General features: G+C 42.8%; 1 protein-coding gene and 1 pseudogene across 5 annotated transcripts in view; one reads left to right on the top strand and one right to left on the bottom strand.

Annotated features, from left to right (window-relative positions):
* LOC148105734 (protein NLRC3-like) overlaps positions 1–21,578 on the bottom strand; it is a 167,328-nt gene that overhangs the window by 15,088 nt on the left and 130,662 nt on the right. For 2 of the 5 annotated variants that reach the window (XM_087837808.1, XM_087837812.1), the window contains exons 1-4: positions 6,188–6,241; positions 4,930–5,065; positions 2,107–2,183; positions 121–1,990 (exon numbers count right to left, since the gene is read on the bottom strand). In XM_087837808.1, the coding sequence (XP_087693934.1) occupies positions 121–1,990; positions 2,107–2,183; positions 4,930–5,039 (2,057 nt within the window). In that variant the 5' untranslated portion in view covers positions 5,040–5,065; positions 6,188–6,241. Of the gene's footprint in view, positions 1–120; positions 1,991–2,106; positions 2,184–4,929; positions 5,066–6,187; positions 6,242–21,578 lie in introns of those variants that run through there. The other 3 variants (XM_087837811.1, XM_087837809.1, XM_087837810.1) reach the window with 3 other exon arrangements.
* On the top strand, positions 20,166–21,324 carry LOC118453476 (uncharacterized; annotated as a pseudogene).

Below are 21,578 nucleotides of genomic sequence, written 5' to 3'. Positions count from 1 at the left end.
AGTGTGGAAGGTTGCAGCGTACAAACACAAACACTTTGTGGTTACAATCTGATTTCATTTTTAAAATTGAACTACTAACCTACACTGATCAATGATGTTAATGATCACATCTGGACTCACCCAGCCTTTCTGCAGTTCCTCACAGCTGGAATCAGTCTCTGTCGTCCCCGCTCTGATGTGTTGTACTCCTGCAGGTCCAACACATCCAGAACCTCCTCTGACATCTGCAGCATAAAGGCCAGAGCTGAGCACTGGATCTCAGAGAGTTTCTTCTCTGATCTGTTCTCTGACTTCAGGAACTCGTGGATCTCCTGATGTACTGAGAGGTCGTTCATCTCCATCAGACAGTGGAAGATGTTGATGCTTCTGTCAGGAGAGATTTTATCACTGTTCATCTTCTTCAGGTTGTTGATGACTCTCTGGATGGTTCCTGGACTGATCTCTGTCTGACCCAGCAGACCTACTAAGAGTCTCTGGTTGGACTCCAGACAGAGGCCATGAAGGAAGCGAACAAACAGGTCCAGGTGGCCATTTTTACTCTGGAGGGATTTCTCCATGGCTCTCCTTAGAAACCCATCCACAGAAGATTCACCCAGAGATGGTTTAATGTGGGGAAACTGATCTAGAAGCAAGTTAGTATCATCATAATAGTCAAAAAAGTCATAATCATTACAAAAGTATCCCAGGAAGTCCTCCACCACCTTTGTCTTCCTGTTGGTGTGACAGTGGAACATGTAGACAGCAGCCAGAAACTCCTGGATGCTCAGATGAACAAAGCAGTAGACTGGTTTCTGGAAGATCACACACTCTCTTTTGAAGATCTCTGTACAAACTCCCGAGTACACCGAGGCCTCTGTCACATCCAGACCACACTGCTCCAGGTCTTCTTGGTAGAACATGATGTTTCCTTTCTCCCGATGTTCAAACGCCAGCCTCCCCAGCTTCAGAAGAACTTCCCTGTCAGCCATCGTCAGCTCCTGTGGACTCGTCTCATGTCCCTCATGGTACTTGTTCTTCTTCCTCTTTGTCTGAACCAGAAGGAAGTGTGAGTACATGTCAGTCAGGGTCTTGGGCAGCTCTCCTATCTGCTCTGTAGCCAACATGTGCCCCAGAACTGTAGCAGTGATCCAGCAGAAGACTGGGATACTACACATGATGTGGAGGCTCCTGGATGTCTTCATGTGGGAGATGATTCTGCTGGACAGCTCTTCATCACTGAATCTCCTCCTGAAGTACTCCTCCTTCTGGGCGTCAGTGAAGCCTCGTACTTCTGTTAGCCTGTCAACACATGTAGGAGGGATCTGATTGGCGGCTGCAGGTTGGGAAGTTATCCAGATGAGAGCCGAGGGAAGCAGATTCCCCTGGATGAGGTTTGTCAGCAGCTGGCTGACTGATGACTTCTGTGTGACATCAGACAGCAGCTTCCTGTTGGTGAAATCCAATGAAAGTCTGCTTTCATCCAGGCCGTCAAAGATGAACAAAAGCTGAGAGACAGCCAGCTTCTCTGCTGTGACCTTCTGTAATGTTGGATGGAAAACATGGAGCAGCTCCAGAAGACTGTACTGCTCATCTCTGATCAGGTTCAGCTCCCTGAATAAAAGCAGAACCACCACACTGACATGTTGGTTCTCCAAGCCTTCTGCCCAGTCCAGAGTGAACTTCTGCACTGAGAAGGTTTTTCCAACACCAGCCACGCCGTTGGTCAGAACCACTCTGATGGGTCTCTGTTGGTCAGGTAAGGCTTTAAAGATGTCCTGGCACCTGATTGGAGCATCATGGAGGGCGTCCATCTTGGAAGCTGTCTCCAGCTGCCTCACCTCATGTTGGGTATGAACCTCTTCACTCTGTCCCTCTGTGATGTAGAGCTCAGTGTAGATCCTGTTGAGGAGGGTTCTACTTCCTGTTTCATCACTTCCTTCAGTCACACATTCACATCTCCTCCTCAGACTGATCTTATGTTCATCTAAAACCTCCTGCAGACCAACATCTGCTGAAAGAAAGAAAAACAATGAGACTAAAGAGAAAGAAAACTCTTCAATGTCTGAACAACACAACAAGTCCAGTTTTCAGAAATGAGTCCATCAGCACACAGATGTTTAGTCTTACTTTGTACACAGCTGCTCTGACTGGCTGTCTGCAGTCCAGCTCTGCTTCTGGATCTTTCTCCACACTGTGCAGAAGCTCTGATGGTGACACAGAAAAGTCAAAGTGGAGATACTTCTGTACACCTTTGTTTAGACTCATTATAAAAAGGAAAAAAAGTTTGAACACAGTCATGTTTCCAGTTCACTGACTTACATTTATTCCATGGACACTCACTCTAACCTGAACCACAGCTACAACCCAACATTGTTGAGGCCTCATCTCCTCCTTTCCTGACTGTAGAGGTTAAATATGCAACAACCAACAAATCAAAGAATTTGGTTCATTTCAAAGAAATTCACACGGTGACCAAGTAAAGTAACCGTAGTAAAGGAGACAACATCCCGTTGATGGTGGGATTATTTGAAAGATTTGCTTTAGTCACGTCACCAAACGCAGTTGAACCACCCGTGGATCCATGTTTGACCATTCTACCACTCTGAGCTCTGCTTTTTAATCCTTTTATTATTATCATCATTCATTTATTCATTCTTTGGAGGGGGGCTATTTCCTAATGCCGCCCTAATAAGGTGATGTTCAAGGGGAAATATAACAGAAACTCTTTCAGTGTTAGTCATTAATAAATTAACAGATAAACTGTGAAGAAGAAAAAAACTGAGATTTAAAGGAGAGAGTGAGAAACTTGATCATCCATCCTCATAATACATGTTTATGAGTATCTGCTGTGACCATACTGCAGTAATAACTACAAGTCTACATTTCTGTGACTGTTGATCAATCACAGCAGGAATCTGAGCTCATCTCTGCACACAGAGCAGCTTCAGCTCTGGGATAAACTGCTCGCTTCACGTCCTTCTCAGCTCACAGACACTCATCCTGATATTTTCCTTTAAAATTTGATGGTATAATTAATCTGAGTTTACACTTTATCTGCATAAATACAGAAAAACAGACCCAAACACCATAAACCATCATTTTCACCATGTAGAATATATTGTTGTTTCCTTGCTTTTAATTCAGAGAAAAACTCTGAGTTTGATTTTCTCTGTTCTCTTTGCCACAGCCCATCCCAGCAGCAGCTGAAGCAGCTGACTGTCACAACACTGCATAACACTTTAGGAGGAATTTCAGAGGTCAGTAAAGCTCCAGTTTTAACATCAGTTAATTAATCATAGTTCATCATAAATGTTAACCTGGCTGGCACACATGTTAATGTTAGCCATTTAAATATTAGCAGTTAGCTGAGGCCACGAGAAGAAGAGGCCCTAGAAGAACAATGGATGATAAGATTAGATTTTCAAGACTAGGCAGAGACGTGTTTTCCTTTACTGTCTCTTACAGAGGAGGGAGCAGATACCAGACGAGGTCACGGAGGTACGGGGAGGATTCGCAGCAGACAGCAAGACTGCCACGTCCATGCGAGAGAGCGATGGCTACGATAATCTCTGTTTTTGTCTCACTATATAATGTTGTACAGCCCATTTGAGGGTTATCCTCTCTGTGAACCAGATGCTTGATTTCACACAGAGGTTCACCAACTGAATTTGATCAGTTATGGAACGATTTACCTCGACAGGCTCCTTCACTCGCTGCTTTTAAACCTCCTTTAACTCTTTAAGACCTACCATAGAACCAAGTTCGCCAGAGCTTATATTATATTTTTACATGCTGTGGTGCCATTTTTGGGAGCATTTCAAGTTGATATACATCAATACAACCATTATAGCCCAAATGTTAATAATATGTATGCATTAAGTGCATAGTAATTACACAAATTGCAAAAAAGTGAAATAAACTACAAAAAAACCTGAAAATCGTTTTAGTTTTTTAAATATATATTTCTAGTTAGAGAAATTTAAGAGGCTTGTCCCTCCCTGTAAATACAAAAAGGTTGCACAAAATAGTTTCCCACCACAGGAAATTTATTTTAAGTGTCTTCATAGTTTTATTTTTTAAATACACCAATTTTTATATACTGCAGGAAAAATGAAAAAGAAATATTATAATGTAAATTTGCAAAAAAAACCCAGCATATGCATCAAAATAAAATATTTCCAGCAGTGCAATATGAGTCCTAAGCATCCCAGAAACGACACAGAAAGTCATAAAGTCAAAAAGAACTTTTAAAAACACCAGTATAGGCTCATGAGGCCCTGATGGTAAAAAAAACAAAAAAAACAAAAAAAAAAACCCTACACTTCCCCAAAATAACGTCACTTCCGGTTTCGGGCAGGTCATGGCAGACATGCAATAGTTTGCGCTGAAGTTTTACAAAAAGCTGATCGGATCGACAAAGCGTGTTTCTGGAATAATATGTTTTTGTTGCTGCAAGTGCTTTTTATGCAGTTTTTGCAAAGCTATATGTGGAAGGAAACTGTGACCGAGGGCAAGCTGATGGCATAAGATGTAAGTACAACTCCTCCGGTTTCATATGCAAAAAAACCTTATTGCACTAGTTTACGTGGTTGAAGTGCTACCGGGATTTAAAAATAGTTACGCAAAACGGAGCGTGCCCACTCCGACCAGCTTTAAAGGGTTAAAACACACCTTTACTCCCTGACCTTTGACCCAGTGTGACATGTTGACTCACTACCTCAGACAGCTTAAAAATAGTCTTTTTGTTTTTTGTTGCTGCCTAAAAGAACCATAAAATATCTGTCCTATATACAGTTATGTTCATATATTTTTGTACTACATCAGGAAACTCAAAAATATAGTTTGTAATATTTTAATCCTTATTTTTAAAACTGCTTTTGACATTTTTCTTCTCCCATTGCATCAAAAATCATTATTTACACTGAATAAATGAGTCAGCAGCTCTCTTACATTGTTGCTGCAGGTTCATTACTGAACACTGGAGGTGTTCCTTTGGACCGGTCACTCCTCACAGACACACAGCTGGATGCTGTAGATCCTGCTCCATCCTCTTCCTCCATCTTCTTGATGTCAGGGTGGAGTTAGTCTGAGAGGCAAACACACACTATCAGAGGTGCTCTCGTACTGGAAGCATCACACTGACGGGTTTCTAAAGTTCTCATTGATCATTTCATGGAGTTTCTGTGGTAAACACTGTCCTGTGACGTATGTGCTATGGTGAGGGTCATGAGGGCTAACCAGCCCCACTCCTTACTCCTCATATTTCAGGCTGAAGCACAATAACAGCCTAAACCTAACCAGGAGGCTGTAACCTCAAAGGGACTTCATGGTTAGAAATAAAGGTTCAATGAAATGAAGCAGATCATAAAAACATGAGTTCCAACTTTAAAAGAAGCATCCACACGATGACGGCACAGCAGAGGAGCACTTTCTCTAACACACTGATTCAGTTCCACTGACACAAGGACACACACAGGAAGGCACACACACACAAGCCTTTATAAGAAACAACACAATCATCTGCGCTTGACTTGTCAATCCAAGTCCTTAGCCCATGAGCCCGCGGTATCAGACCACAGATATTCCCTTACTTTGAAAAAATAAAGCCAGTTTTCAGAACAGACCTGATGTTTATGCTACAGCCTGTTTACCAATATAATCAATATCAGATATCAGAGCAACAGAAACCTCGGTGATCAGGACGCTGGGACTGAGAACAGGAAGTGGCTCAAACGTCACAGTTTCATAACGTCACCCTGAACTCCACTCACGGAGTTTCTGTCGCCATTGTAGTTTTTAAAAAGTCCCGTGATAAAGGCGGGTCTTTCTGTGAATCCGCATGCTCATTGGCTAATAGCTCGAGATTGACAAGTCGTTATCCAATGAGCGTGCGGGAACTTTGGACATAAAGTTGTTTCCTTTGAAAAACCAAAGTCTGATTATTTTTGCCTCCACTGACGGAGCCTGTTGTTCCCGCCACAGAGACACAGTAATGTCAGAGCGGTGTTAACACTCACCCTGCCTCAGCACAGCTCTCACTCTCCTCCTGCTCTCTCACACTAAACGGAGGCTCAGCTAAACTCACTTCCTCTCTACTTACAGGAAACCAGCTCAGAGGAGCCGACCGGCCTCACATTTCACCCACAGACACGAACAGCGTGGAATTATTTTATGTCATAAGAAGAAACATATTCATGTTAACACTCACCTACCTCAGCTCCACCTTCCTCCTCCTGCTGCTCTGAACGGAGGCTTTCACTGCCGCTCCCTAAACACAGAGGATGCTGGGACTTGTAGTTTTTTCCTTCCGGTGCGGTCTTCCTCTTTGTTTGTTTGTGTTTGTGTTCAAGTTATTTCAATCATGTAAACATCAATAGAACACGTGAAGCCACACAGAGTTTGTATGTCGAGGTGGGTAGGAGGGTTTGAGGGTTTGGGGAGGGGTCAGAGGGAAGAGGTCTCTCAGTCTTGACAATCCACATTGATGGCATTGCATCTTTCAACGTGTTTGTGGGTCGATTTGGATGCTCCAGGTGTAAGAGCAGCCACTCAGCCTCTACTGCAGATGTGTGTCACAAGTTCATCTAGTAGTAGGCTATGGCACTTGGCCACAGGTGGCAGCAGTGGACTGGCCTCCATTTGAGACTGCTCCAGCTGCTATGTGATAGTTCAGCTGCAAACTGAAGATCATATGCAAGTTTTGGAAATTAAACTGTACAATATAAAGCGCCTTGAGGCGACTGTTATAAATATATAAATAAAATTGAATTGAAATTCAGAACATTCTTAACTTAGCTTTAAAACCAACCCAATCTAACTCTCCTCCACACTCAAAAACAAAGACAAACCAACTGACACATCTGAGTCCCTCACTTTCTTCAATCCACTCACTTTTTTTTTTATTGCTGGTGTTTTCTTAAGTTGCAGTCCATTTGGCCCCTCAGGGCCACCGTAGCTATAGGCCAAAAATAAATACATAACATCATTTCAATCAGTTTAAAGGTTTATTTGCAAGACACAAAAACAGAAAAAATTAAAAGTTAAAAATGTATTGTGCATGAAACAGGAATTCAAACGTGGCTCAGATGTGTGTCAAAAGTTAATCTGGCTGTAGGCTATGGCACTTGACCACAGGTGGCGGTAATAGACTTGACTCCATTTGAGTGCACACAAAGTAAACTGCACACGTTAGCTGTTTCTCTAACAGCAGGAGCCTCTTTACACTCAGCTTCACTCACACGAGCTGAGGAATGAGCAAGAGAAGTTCTTCTTCTGTCATTTTAACAGCAGCTTGCATCCAAAGATGTTGCACTACTGCCATCTCCTGGCTTTTACTCTTACTTCTCTTCCAGATCCTCAGATCCTCTTGATGACATCAGTATTTCTCAAAAATGAAAAACCACTCCTTTCACCTCATCATGACTTAACTGATTAACCACTTTTTCAAACGTAAGTTTCATTTCACCACCAGTTCCCACCCTCAACACTCTCCTTTGACTTCTATACTTCCTGCAACTAATAACCACGTTCAACCGTCTCCATAGCATTACACCATCACATAACCCAGTCGGATGTTTCCCCATCATAAAAAGAGAACCATTTAGAAAGCAATGACCTGTTTGTATTCTCCTGCTGCCTATTTAACCCACTACTCCTCTTAACTTCTATTGTGTTTTGTACCCCATGTCTCCCTTTTGTTCCATGCCATTCTCCAGAAATTCTTACTTTGTGTCCAAACTATTCTTTTCCCTCAGATTTCAACAATGGTATCTGCACATCTATGTCTACTTTTTTAACAGCTGCTTTAGCCAACCTATCTGCTCTTTCATTACCCACAATACCTCGGTTGAGGGGGTCAGACCAGCACAGTCTCTTTCAGCACACATGTATATTTCATCAGTCTCATAGACACTGAGAACAATTTGTGTATGAGACTAATGAAACAGTCGACACATAATTGACCAAAAGCCTCTAAAGTTCTGTGGTTGCCACATTTCCGCATGACTGTTTAATTACAGCAAAAACCATAATTATAATTATCTTGATTGATCTCAGTTTTCAACACAATTGTTCATTAACTTAAACAATGTTACAAGATAAATATATATTAGTGCTTATTTTCTGATTAGATTGTTTTATGTATTTTAATAAGAGAGGCCTTTATAAACCAAGCCCAGATGTGAGAAAAAACTAGGTCAGAGGGTCACAGGTTGCCTAGCAACAGAGGCTTTAGTAAGGGGAAGTTAAGAAACAGGAAGTTTAGTGCAGAGCTGCAGAGGCATATTAATAAAATACAGGAAACCAGACAGAAAAAGCGGAACTAAGTAACACACACACATTAGTCAGACCAGAAGGAGTTGTTTTGATGGAAACTGTGTGTGTCTGTGTGTGACCTATAGCAGAACTATGTATGCGTATTTTGCCTGGCAATGCTTTTAGAACTGGGGTACGTGCTCGTGGCTGCAGTTCTCCGTTTCCGGAAATGTAAAAATAAAGATAATTTTTTGAGCTTTGACCACTCTGAGTCTGAAGTCTTTCTCTGTCGCCAAAAGAATTCAAAAGAACGGAATTTAATAATTGGTGCCAGTGACCCGGATTCTTTTGCGGCTGAGAGAACAAATTTGGCTTAAGGTGGGATCTGATATGAGGCGAACAGAAGACCGATCTAAAAAGATTTAAAGGTAGGCACAGCCTGTTCAAAGAAAAAAGTGAATTGTGCACATTGGATGAATTCTAAATTATCTGTTCGCCGAGCTGATGATCTTCACCATTAAATTGGCTCAGTAGTGGTGAAATTAAAGTAAATTATAAAATCTGTTAAGTAGATTTCGGGTGACATGTCCATGGTGATTTTGGGTAATTTGTGATAAATACAAAGTAAAGTCTGGGGAATATTTGATGAAAACTTATTGTTGTTAATGCTGGGGTGAATTTTAAAGTTGATGTAACGTGTGCTTAAAGTTGATGTGTTAGGGGCGTGTCAATTGTGTTTCGTCAGCCAAGAAAAGAGATTAGATTAGGACATTCGAATAAGGGATTTAATTCCCAAATTGATTATAGGGTTGGACCCGAGCATCAGATAAATAAACTGGCGATTACAGTCCACAGTGGTGCTTCTAAATGTATTTAAATTGATCTAGGACTGGGGTTGGACTCCTAGGAGTGCAGTGTTCAGCGTGTGGCAACGACTCCTGATCGTGGACGCGCGGTCAGGCCTGGCGACGTCCAGTTAGCCCGGGTGGTTCCCGCGGGGATTCGAACTCCCGTTAATAACCAAGTGGTCGACGATCACTTCTTTCCTGTGCTGTTTGAGCGAAGAGCTTGGCTCAGGCATGACCATTTCAATGTGGGTGTAATGAACCGCTGATCTGTACCATAAGTCATCCTTGCGGGGGTTGTCGGAACTATATGCGCAGTCGCACTAAGGACAGATGTGCTCAGAGGCATGCCCCGTAACATGTATGGAGCGGTCTATCGCGGCAGGAATAAATTGTACAAAGTCCATGTAAGTTACGATAATACTTTGATAAGTATGATAAGTGTGTTTCTAATGTAAGGTATGTTGCTGCGTTTGTATTGTGAGCTATCTGAAAACCTTTTATTCTTTACTTACGTTACTTACTTATGTGCTATTTTTTAGCTAGACATGTGTGTCATGCAAGCTAGCAGCACCCCATGAGAAACGGGCCAAAGTGTTAAGTGTTTACCGGAGTTTGCACCCTTGGCAAGCGGACTGAGGTATGTGATAAGAGGTGATCTGTTGCTATATTTTATTTAACTGAACTGTATAACTCCTTGATGCTGTTTGAAGTAACCCTTTTTGTTTTATTTAATCTGTGACTGTATATCTCAGAATTACTTGTTTGAACTTACCTGAATTCACTTAAGCTCATTGTTGTTATTACTCATTGTTATAGTTCAAAAGGACTGTACGGTTATCAATTTTTTCTTATTTTATAGTTTTCACGGTGCTCAATGTCCAGAGAATGAGCCGGATGTGGTGAGGAAATAAATGGCTGCACCCGTTAGAGACTCTTCTGTCGTTCTTGATGCCAAGGGCTGCTACAGTGAAAACTCATCGCTGCTTTGCAGCCATCTACACTCGTCTTATTCTTTCGTCGAACTGTGAGTAAAGGAATGTATCGCATCACCCAGAGACTGCTGGATCAGTAAAGGACTCAAAATATGGACATTATAAATACAATGTCATGCACATCTGCATCTTGTAAGCTGTGTGAGCAAATGATCTTCAACATGGCAGTCTAAAGTAATGCAAGAAAGAAAGACCTCTTCTGTATTTAACACAGTAGCATGTAAACTTGTGATGCTGAATATCCCACATTTCTTGCATCAGAATGTCTAAGACTGAATCTGGGCTTTATGCTATCAGTTGTACTTCTGTAAAAACTTAAGTGGCAAATTGTCTGATTTGAGGGCATCATTAGTATTATTATGTGTTAAATTATTTGGGTTTCGTTGCCAGTCTGTGAGGTTAAAGGTGTAAATATCTAAGTTGAGTGTTAATAAGTCTGAAACCACCACTCAACCCATTTAAGTTCAGATATATACACTTAAAAGGGCAGGTGCAACAAGCCAAAAAATAAAATTAATAATAATGTTGTCCCCCGTTGAAGAAATAGACAAATCTACAGAGGCACAACAGGCCAGGTCCAGCTCCAGAGAGCGAAGACTAACAGAAAAGGGGCAGGAGATGCATGAACAGGAAGCCAAGAAAAATGAAAGGTCATTTAGCAAGGCATATGAGTCCTGGAAGGAGTTAGCAAGAGGAGTTAGAACAAAGCTGAAAGGTTTCTGCTCAAACGAAGACCTTGTTAGAACACAAACAGACATTAAGGCTAAAGAAGCATTAGTGCATGAACTGTATGAGCCTATCCGACGTAATCATACTTCTACTCCAGATGTTGTCAAGAAAATGGATGCATGTGTTGCCCTAACAACAGAAATTTGTGATCTCATTAGTAAACGACTAGAAGATATAGATAAGATTTTTAATGACAGGCTCGAGAAGGAGCGTGTAAGGATGATATTAAGTAAGGAGGAGTATGGATCTGTTTTTGGGAAAACTGAAACAGAAACAGTTATTTCAGAGCATTCAAAGGGCTCAGATTCATACTCCAGAGCCACCTCTACGACTTCTAGCAAACGTGTGGATGCCGAAGCTGACCTTGCAGCTAAACTAGAACAGGCGAAGGCAATGCAACGAATACATGAACAGCAAGCCAAGTTGAGTAGCCTAGAGCATGAGTGGAAAATCAAGGAAGCACAAATGATTGCAGAAATGACAGCAAAGCTAGAGGAAGAGAGAACTAAACTGCAACAGCTACAGGCAGAAAATGAGGTAAAAGTAGCAGCAGCCAGAGTGAGAGCTTACAACAACTACGACGGATTGGAAAGCCTTAAGTATGAACCAGATGACAAATCACAACTTGATAGCCAAATCATTGAATCTCAGAATCCATTGAATCCACAGGCTGAATCATTTCGACCTCAGTGTGCACCACCTGAGATTTTGCAAAAGCAACAGGAGGTCAGCTTAACACAGGAGCTTGCAAGCTTGTTTGTCTCCAACCGTCTGCCTGCACCTGAACCCACAGTGTTCACTGGTAACCCTTTAAAGTTTATAGACTGGAAAATATCCTTCATGGCATTGATTGGCCACAAACCCCTCCCCGCCTGTGAAAAAATGTTGTACTTGAAAAGTTATCTTGCAGGTGAGGCACGGAAAGCGGTTGAAGGATTCTTCTATCGAAACTCAGAAGATGCATATCAGGGTGCCTGGGAGATTCTTCAGGAGAGGTATGGAAGTTCATTTGTCGTCCAAAAGGCTTTCAGGGATAAACTGATGAAATGGCCAAAAATAGCTCCCAATGACCCAGTAGCCCTCAGAGAGTTTTCAGATTTCCTTCAAAGTTGCACCGAGGCCATCCCTCATGTTAAAGGGCTGGCAATTCTAAATGATTGCGAAGAAAATCATAAACTTCTCAAAAAACTGCCCGAATGGCTGGTACGCAGATGGGGTCGCGTTGTTGTGGATGAACTAGACAGATGTCAAGAGTATCCACCATTTGCTCATTTCACCAGATTTCTACAAAGGGAAGCTAGAATAGCCTGCAACCCCATTGCTTCTCCCTTCTTATTAACCACTAAAGTAACAGACGAAAGGCTTCCTAAGAGAACCAAGGCACTCAGCACCAGTGCTCAAGCTAAGCACTCTGCAGGTAAACCAGGGACCTTAATTTCAAAGCCAAGACCACCATGCTTCGTCTGCAACGATGAAACACACGGTGTCGCAAAGTGCCCAACCTTTGCCACAAGGCTTCCTGATGAAAAGAGAGCTTTCATTCGTGAAAACCGTCTTTGCTTCGGCTGTTTAAGAAAGGGTCACACTAGTAAAGAATGCAAAAGAAGGCACACATGCACTAAATGTGGTCGAAATCATCCAACTTGCTTGCACATAGAGAGAATTGAGGGAGCCAGTGAAATGTTAAACAGTGACTCACCATCTGCAGGAAATGAGACAAAGGAAGTCCGCAATGTCATGTCACACACATTGACAAGATACTCCTCAGCTACGTCTAGCATTGTTCCAGTTTTTGTGTCATTGGCAGAAGACCCCCACAGTGAGATTCTCACATATGCTCTGCTCGACACACAGAGCGATTCAACTTTCATCTTGGGAGATCTGGTCTCTGCACTAGACGTGAAGACTCAGCCTGTGCAATTAAAGCTCAGTACAATGACAGCAGTAGACACAGTCATAGCTAGTAAAGTGGCTTGTGGATTGCAAGTTCGTGGGCTCCATAGTGAGTCGCATGTTCAGCTACGCCAGGCATACACAAGGGATTTCATCCCAGTCGATAAGTCTCACATTCCTACAAAGGACACCGCACTTCAGTGGCCACATCTGAGGCAATTGGCAAACAAGCTGCAGCCACTTCAAGACTGTGAAGTGGGATTGCTGATTGGCTATGATTGCCCATCAGCACTGGCCCCTCTAGAAGTCATTGTAGGGTCAGAAAACCATCCATTCGCTCAAAGAACCGTGCTTGGCTGGAGCATCATAGGATCATCAAATCCATATCTTGATAGAAAGGAACATCAGAGCTTTGCGCACAGAGTGGCAGTAAAGGAAATGCCATTGCCTCCGGTCAATGATGTGTTAAATGTCCTAGAAATGGATTTCAGTGAAAGAAACTATCAAGATAAATATGTTTCTCAAGATGATGTTCATTTTGTAAAACTCCTCGGCAGCACGATCACAAAAAGGAAGGATGGACACTATGAGATGCCACTTCCTTTCAAGGGCAGCTCTCCACCCATGCTGCCAAACAACAAGCGACTGGCTGAAGCTCGTTTGCAACACCTCAAGAGGAAGTTAAGGTCCAACAGGCAGTACCATGACCATTACACAGCATTCATGGAGGAAACCATCAGCAAAGGTGTTGCAGAACCAGCCCCCCCGGCACAGGCGGGAGAGACAATTTGGTACATCCCACATCATGGGGTGTACCATCCTAGGAAACCAGATAAACTTAGGGTGGTCTTCGACTGTTCAGCCAAGTTTCTGGGCATCTCTCTGAATGACACCTTATTGACTGGCCCTGATCTGATAAACTCTCTAGTAGGAGTTCTCTGCCGCTTTAGGAGGGAAGCAGTAGCCATCACCTGCGACATTGAAAAAATGTTCCATCAGTTCTATGTCCCACCCAACATGCGGAACTACCTGAGGTTCCTATGGTGGAAGGGCGGTCAGCTGGAAACAGAACCCCAAGAGTATCGAATGGCAGTGCACCTTTTCGGTGCTGGTTCTTCTCCAGGGTGTGCCAATTTCGGCCTTAAATATCTTGCACAGCAATGCGAAGCCGATTATCCTTCGGCGGCTGCTTTCATTGAAAAGAACTTTTACGTTGATGATGGACTAACTAGTGTCCCATCAGTCAGAGAAGCTACAGACCTGATTATCAATGCACAACAGCTGTGTAAGACTGGTGGTTTACACTTGCACAAATTTAACTCGAACAAGGTGGAGGCGCTATGTGGTGTTGCGCCTTCAGAAAGGGCAGTAACCACTGGACCTCTCAACCTTAGCCTGGATTCAACAGCGGAGGGTCACGTACTTGGAATTCAGTGGTCAATAGAAAGTGACACCTTCAGCTTCAACATTGACAAAAGGGATCAACCCTCAACTCGTCGTGGTATCCTGTCTGCAGTTTCCTCCCTCTACGACCCTCTTGGTCTTGTAGCTCCCTTTATCCTGAGTGGTAAATGTATTCTCCAGGAGCTGTGTCGCATGGGCATAGGTTGGGATGATCAGCTCCCCGATAGCCTACATGCACGGTGGGAGCAATGGAAAAGGGATCTACACAGGCTAAAGGAAATAGCGATACCCAGATGCTACCATCCTCCAGATTTTGGCAACATAGTGAGGGTGGAACTGCATCACTTTTCAGATGCTAGTAACATAGGTTATGGTGCATGTTCCTACCTCAGATACAAGAATGGAAAGGATGAAGTACACTGTAGCCTTGTGTTAGCCAAAGCAAGAGTTGCACCAACAAAGCTCATGAGCATCCCAAGGCTGGAGCTTTCGGCTGCAGTAATCTCCGCAAGGCTAAGCGTCATGTTAAAAACAGAGCTCGGCATGCAGATTGACGAGGAATTCTTTTGGACTGATTCCCAAGTTGTATTGGCCTACATCAACAATGAGGCACGGCGATTCCATGTGTTTGTCGCAAATCGTGTTCAGCTAATCCGAGAAACCACAGACCCTGCTCAGTGGCACTATGTGGATACGGCAGAAAACCCAGCTGACCACGCTTCGAGAGGTCTATGTGCAGGGGACATTCTGTCAACGAACTGGTTATCAGGTCCTAAATTTCTATGGAAACCTGAGATACACCCAACACTACATTTTTCACCAGATTTGCTAGTTTGTGACCCTGAAGTTAAATCGGTGAAAACCTTTGCCACCCATGCCAATGAGCAAAATGACATTCTGAACCGTCTAAGCCGCTTTTCCAGCTGGACAACGCTCATTAGAGTAGTTGCAAGAATTAAGAGACTAGGCATGAAGGCAGATCGTGTCAGCAGCATTGTGACGGTAGAGGAAAGGAGAAAAGCTTGTGAGCTAGTAATCGGTCTGGTTCAGCAACAAGCCTTTTTGCAAGACATAAAGACACTTCAGAAGGGCAACTCTCTTCCATGTTCTAGCCCCCTAAGCTGTCTTGATCCCATCTTAGATGAAGGACTACTTCGTGTCGGTGGAAGACTGACAAAGGCAACGCTCAGTCGAGAACTAAAACACCCGGTTATCCTTCCAAAGGAAAGTCACATTACAAGACTAATACTGTCTCATTACCATGCCACCATCTGTCATCAGGGTCGCAGTCAAACCCTAGCAGAACTCAGAGCAAATGGGTTTTGGGTGCTTGGGGGAAGCAAAGCAGTTGCCAAGTTAATACATAAATGTGTGCAATGTCGAAAACTTCGGCGCCCCACCGAGGAGCAACGCATGGCAGAGCTCCCGAAAGAAAGGACTGAAGCCTCTGCTCCTTTCTCGTACTCTGGTATGGATTGCTTTGGTCCATTTTCCACCAAGCGGGGCCGTAAGGAGTACAAAAGGTATGGGCTTATCTTTACATGCCTGTCTTCACGTGCTGTCCATATCGAGATGCTGGAAGACCTATCAACAGATGCATTCATCAATGCCCTTAGATGCTTCATCAGCCTCAGAGGAGCTGTTTGCCAACTCCGCTGTGACCAAGGCACAAACTTTGTAGGAGCCAGAAATGAGTTCAGAGAGGCTCTCAAACAATGTGACATGCAGGCACTGGAGGCTTTCCTGGCAGACAAACAGTGTGAGTTTGTTTTCAATGCTCCTTCTGCAAGTCATGCTGGTGGCATCTGGGAACGCCAAATTAGGACCATTCGTAATGTGCTAAATGCCACTACCGCTCAGTGTGCAGGAAGACTAGACGATGCCTCTCTTAGAACTTTGTTTTATGAGGCCATGGCTATTGTAAATAGCCGCCCCTTGACTGTGGGCAGTATCTGCAACCCAAAGGCACCTGAACCTCTTACTCCGAACCATCTTATACTGATGAAGTCCAAAGTTGCTCTACCACCACCTGGGAAATTTGTGAGAGAAGACTTGTATGCAGCGAAGAGGTGGCGTAGAGTACAATACTTAACTGAGCAGTTCTGGGGTAGGTGGAAAAGAGAATACCTCATGAATGTCTCCACAAGACAGAAGTGGCACAAAACCCGCCGTAATCTAAAAGTGAATGACATTGTTATCATCAAGGAAGATATGTTACCAAGGTGTCAGTGGCAACTGGGGCGTATCGTTGAAACTATCGAAGGCGATGATGGTTTAGTCCGTCGGGTCAAGGTTCAAGTAGGGGTCCAAAGTCAGACCAAGAAACAGGACCGTGCTTTCAAGCCCCCCATTATCGAGCGGCCTATTCAAAAACTGGTGGTTCTTGTTGAAAGAGAATAATAACAACTATGTTATTATATGAGAGGAACTGACATAAACAATGTAACAGTCCAGGTGGAACCTGCTCTATGATGTTTGTACACCTGTATATTGGTTGAAGTGGTTTCATTTTGTTGTTGTTCAAATCATGTATGATTAGCTAGTTTGTAATTCATAGCATGATTGGTGGGAGTGTAATGAACCGCTGATCTGTACCATAAGTCATCCTTGCGGGGGTTGTCGGAACTATATGCGCAGTCGCACTAAGGACAGATGTGCTCAGAGGCATGCCCCGTAACATGTATGGAGCGGTCTATCGCGGCAGGAATAAATTGTACAAAGTCCATGTAAGTTACGATAATACTTTGATAAGTATGATAAGTGTGTTTCTAATGTAAGGTATGTTGCTGCGTTTGTATTGTGAGCTATCTGAAAACCTTTTATTCTTTACTTACGTTACTTACTTATGTGCTATTTTTTAGCTAGACATGTGTGTCATGCAAGCTAGCAGCACCCCATGAGAAACGGGCCAAAGTGTTAAGTGTTTACCGGAGTTTGCACCCTTGGCAAGCGGACTGAGGTATGTGATAAGAGGTGATCTGTTGCTATATTTTATTTAACTGAACTGTATAACTCCTTGATGCTGTTTGAAGTAACCCTTTTTGTTTTATTTAATCTGTGACTGTATATCTCAGAATTACTTGTTTGAACTTACCTGAATTCACTTAAGCTCATTGTTGTTATTACTCATTGTTATAGTTCAAAAGGACTGTACGGTTATCAATTTTTTCTTATTTTATAGTTTTCACGGTGCTCAATGTCCAGAGAATGAGCCGGATGTGGTGAGGAAATAAATGGCTGCACCCGTTAGAGACTCTTCTGTCGTTCTTGATGCCAAGGGCTGCTACAGTGGGTGACAGGTAAAGCTTTAAGTAAAGCTTCAGGCGCCAGTTAAATACTGAGACACTGGTTAAGTGGAGCTTCCGGTCAAGCTGCAGGGAGCGCTTTTAAATTAATATAGGGCCTAGAAATTTGACCGTTATCGGTGACGGCATTCCCAAAGCGGGTTGATTGACCAGCAAGGTTGGACCTGGGCTTAAAGGCTTTTAAATTTGTCTAAATTGTGTAAGAAAAGTCTGGTATCAGCAGAAGGGGGCATAAGGGTTGGACCCGGGCGTTGGACGCCAGAAAAACCCCGTAGGGATCATGGTGTTTGTGTCTGTATGTACTTGGGTTGTCTGATTATTGTGTATTGCTGCAAGTGTGCAAGAATTCTGCTAACCACGCTGAGGATTTTGATGTGAAGGATGTCGTTTAGTTAATGTTTGCAAATGCAAAGAGCTTAGTATATGTGTGTGTGTGTGTGTGTGTGTGCTGAGGGTGCATTCTTTTTATATTAAAATTAGTAGAGTTACAGAGGGTATATAGAGTGTGATTATAAAATAAGAGCTTGATTAGAAACGGATGAAAATCCAGTAAAGTGAAGAGTGTGTGTGTGTGTGTGTGTGTGTGTGTCTGGCAGGAAGTGAAGCAGGAACTCTGAATATAGCTTGTGAGCTTGTGAGAGACGTTTCAAAATGAAAACAGAGGAATTAGAGAATGAAAGTGCTAAATAATAGTAATGAAAATGTTAATAAATTAAATAAATGTCTTAGTGTGTTAATACAGGTGCCCATGGACTTGGTCAACCTCCTGGAAGAATACAGCGGAAAAATGATAAATTTTTAAGATGTTTTACAAGAAAAATGTTCGCGCCCCCGCGTGCACGCGCACGCATGCACACATCTTCCAACCACACACACCCATACATTGCTCCATTGCAGTTTATTTCACACCTCAAACATTTAGTAAACAATCAAGCAAATACAAGTAATCTGCAATAAATTACAGGTAGTAAGAAAATAAACTACTAACTAATTTGCGCTACGTCCGCACCTACACGGGTATTTTTGAAAACGTAGCTGTTTTCGTCCACACGTAAACGGCGTTTTGAATCATCGAAAACTCTTTTGCGTTTACGTGTGGACAACGAATACAGAGTTCATCACACAACGTCAAAGGTATGTGCCTTTTTTCACGTCACGCTGTGCGCCACGTTATTGTTTACATGAGATGAAGTGCAGAATGGCAGATAGAGACAAAATACTGTTAATCTGACTATCTGCAGGTTTTACACGCTAACATATACACACGCAGTTACTGTCCCTCCGTTTACAAAGGCAGAGGCGTCATGATGTGATTATTTTACGTGTAGTTGTTGTCCCCCGTGTAATAATATTCAACATTGCTATCTTTTCATTTTTCATTTTTCAAAAAATGCCTCTCTGTGCAAAATAGGTTTAAAAACATAAACAGCTGTGGGATACTGTTTGTCCGTTATTTGAAGAGCCCAGCGCTGCTCCCGACGAAGGGAAAAGCAATTCTGCAGGGGAGACTCACCTCGGCACTTGTGCAGGTGAAACCAAAGGGCAGATATGCTTCACCTAATTTTCTAGTCTTTGGCTTAGAATGAAGTTGGTTTGGAAACATATTCAGCGATGCTTCATCTCCTGCTTTGTGTTTCTGTAGGCACCCCGTGCTAGCAGTGTCCAAGCGTTCTCCCCCCCCACACACACACACACTTTCAACCCGCGCCCCCCCTGCCATGGCTCTGCGCCCCCCTAGGAGGCGGGCCCCACACTTTGGGAAGGTCTGGCCTAGAGTCAGAATCCAGTGAAATATCTCTGTCACCTCTTACAGTTTTCCTGTAATCTGAGCTCAAATATGAGAATATTCAAAGTACAGTACAGAAATTTGGGAATAGTTTACTATTTCTTTTCTCGCAAATCGTTCTGTACTTTGGGCTGTAAGGCAGAGGAGGAAGAGTGGGGGTCTCCCAAAGTCTGAATCCAGTGAAATATTTTCATCACCTTCAGAAAATTTTTCCAAATTGGAATAAAAAAGAAGATCAAAAATACAGTACAACAGTTTTATTTAGTTGGGGTAAGATCAGGGTGAGAAGACAATTCTTTGGAAATATATTGTCAGCTCTTACAGAATTTAACATTTGTAGTGTAACAATTATCTCTCTCTATCATATATCTGATATTTCTAAAATAAAGTGGATTGAGCAGTAAAATAACAATGACAGGATACAGAAGAGTCGTATTTCTAAGCCAGTCGGCACCCGTACCGTAACTCGCGTAAGAATAGTGCAACAACGCCAGGTGTGGCTGGCGGTGCAGCTAGCTTGACTGTGACTTCGTAAGTAAGGGCTCACTTGACCACAGTGAATTGAGTGACTGTGCAGACATACGTGCTATGTAACGATTCGCTGATTCTGTCGCACATCTGTAGGGAAGCCTGCCTATGAAATGGATCAAACAAATCCAGACTGGGTACCAACGTTACACATGGGGCACTCCGAAATCCAAACGTCACATTCAGACCGTCACAGCAACAACAAAAAGCACTAGTTGGAGGTAAACAACAACCCCACCTCCAACCACAATCCCTCATTTTAAAAGTTGCTCTTAGTGTCCGGCAATCAACACATACATTTTGGAGGAATCATACGGCCTTAATGTGTAAACTGTTTAAAAATTCCCTTGTGTGTTTGCACTCTTTGCGTTGGACAGGCTTTCATAGTGGAGCAGAAGAGTGTGAAGGTGAGGCCTCAGCAGAAGTTACGGCAGAAGAGCAGCCAGAGATGGACACGACAGAAGAGCAACACCATAACAACCCTGTCACTTTGGCTGAGGGCCTGTGTTGGACATGTAGAGGCAGAGGTAGTGGGTGCAAATGTAGAAAATGGTGATCTGAGAGAGATACAGACAGAAGATCATAGACCGACAAATGATTGTGTGCGCTGTGTACAGAGCAGAGCAGAAATAAACCAGCTGTTGAAGGAGAACAGAAAGCTTAAATCACTGTTGGACAAGGCAGAGATGAATGAAAACTTTTTAAAGGGTGACACAGAAAAAGTGAAATATTACACTGGTCTTACTTGTTTCGCTATTTTTATGTGCTCGACAACGTAAAAGCTTTCCTACCAGCATCAAAGAAACTGTCGCATTTCCAAATGCTTTTACTCACACTTATGTGTCTTAGACTTGATCTTCCTGTCCAGCATCTTAGCATCTCTATTCAATGTCTCCCATAAAACTTTGTCTTCTGTCTTTGCTGATACAATTGACGTTTTGTATGCCCGCTAAGGAGTATTGGTACACTGGCCAGAGAGGCACTGTTTGCAAGCAACAATGCCTCCACAATTTACGGAAACTTTTGGAAATCGGGTAGCCATCATTGTTGACTGTTTTGAAATTCGTACAGAACGAGCATCTAATTTAAAGGCTCATGCTCAAAAGTACTCACACTACAAGGGTACACACACCATGAAATACCTGATCGGGATTACTCCACAAGGTGCAGTTTCATTCATTTCTAAGGGGTGGGGTGGCCATGCATCAGATAAACACATCACAGAGCAATGTGGCATACTTAACAAGCTGTTACCAGGGGATGTAGTTTTGGCTGACAGAGGCTTTGACATCAGAGATGCGGTGGGAATGATGTGTGCGGAGGTTAAGATCCCAGCATTTACAAGGGGCTTCTGTCAACTAGATGCCAAGGACATTGAAAATACACGAGCCGTTGCACACCTAAGAATCCATGTCGAGCGAGTAATTGGCAGTTTGCGCAACAAGTTCAAAATGCTACATATCACCATGCCAATCTGTTCTCTTCTTCCATATGAGGGTGAAGACGTTACCTTTCTTGATAAAATTGTGCGTGTGTGTTGTGTTTTGGTTAACATGTGCCCCAGTCTGGTAGTAAAACCAGACACACATGAGACTTGTTCTTGTTAATTAATGGTTGTGAAAACTGAGTATGTCGCTGAAGACATAGTACTAGGAAAACCTTTTTTTTTATGTGTAATTTTATGAACACACTGACATTACGTTATGTAACCATTTCTGTATCTGTACACTATAATCGACAGTTTATCTTTGTTTCACTAAAATGATGTTATAATAAAAGCCAGATAACGACAAATAACTGCATTTGACTCTTTATTTTACACTTTGACAATTGTTACATGGTAAGTCCTGCAGTGTTGAAA

The sequence above is a fragment of the Neolamprologus brichardi genome, chromosome 3, assembly GCF_056152115.1.
Source record: "Neolamprologus brichardi isolate AB-2024 chromosome 3, ASM5615211v1, whole genome shotgun sequence".
Classification (NCBI taxonomy): domain Eukaryota; kingdom Metazoa; phylum Chordata; class Actinopteri; order Cichliformes; family Cichlidae; genus Neolamprologus; species Neolamprologus brichardi.
The sequence above is the reverse complement of the archived record's forward strand: the minus strand, read 5'-3'. Positions and strand labels throughout refer to the sequence as shown.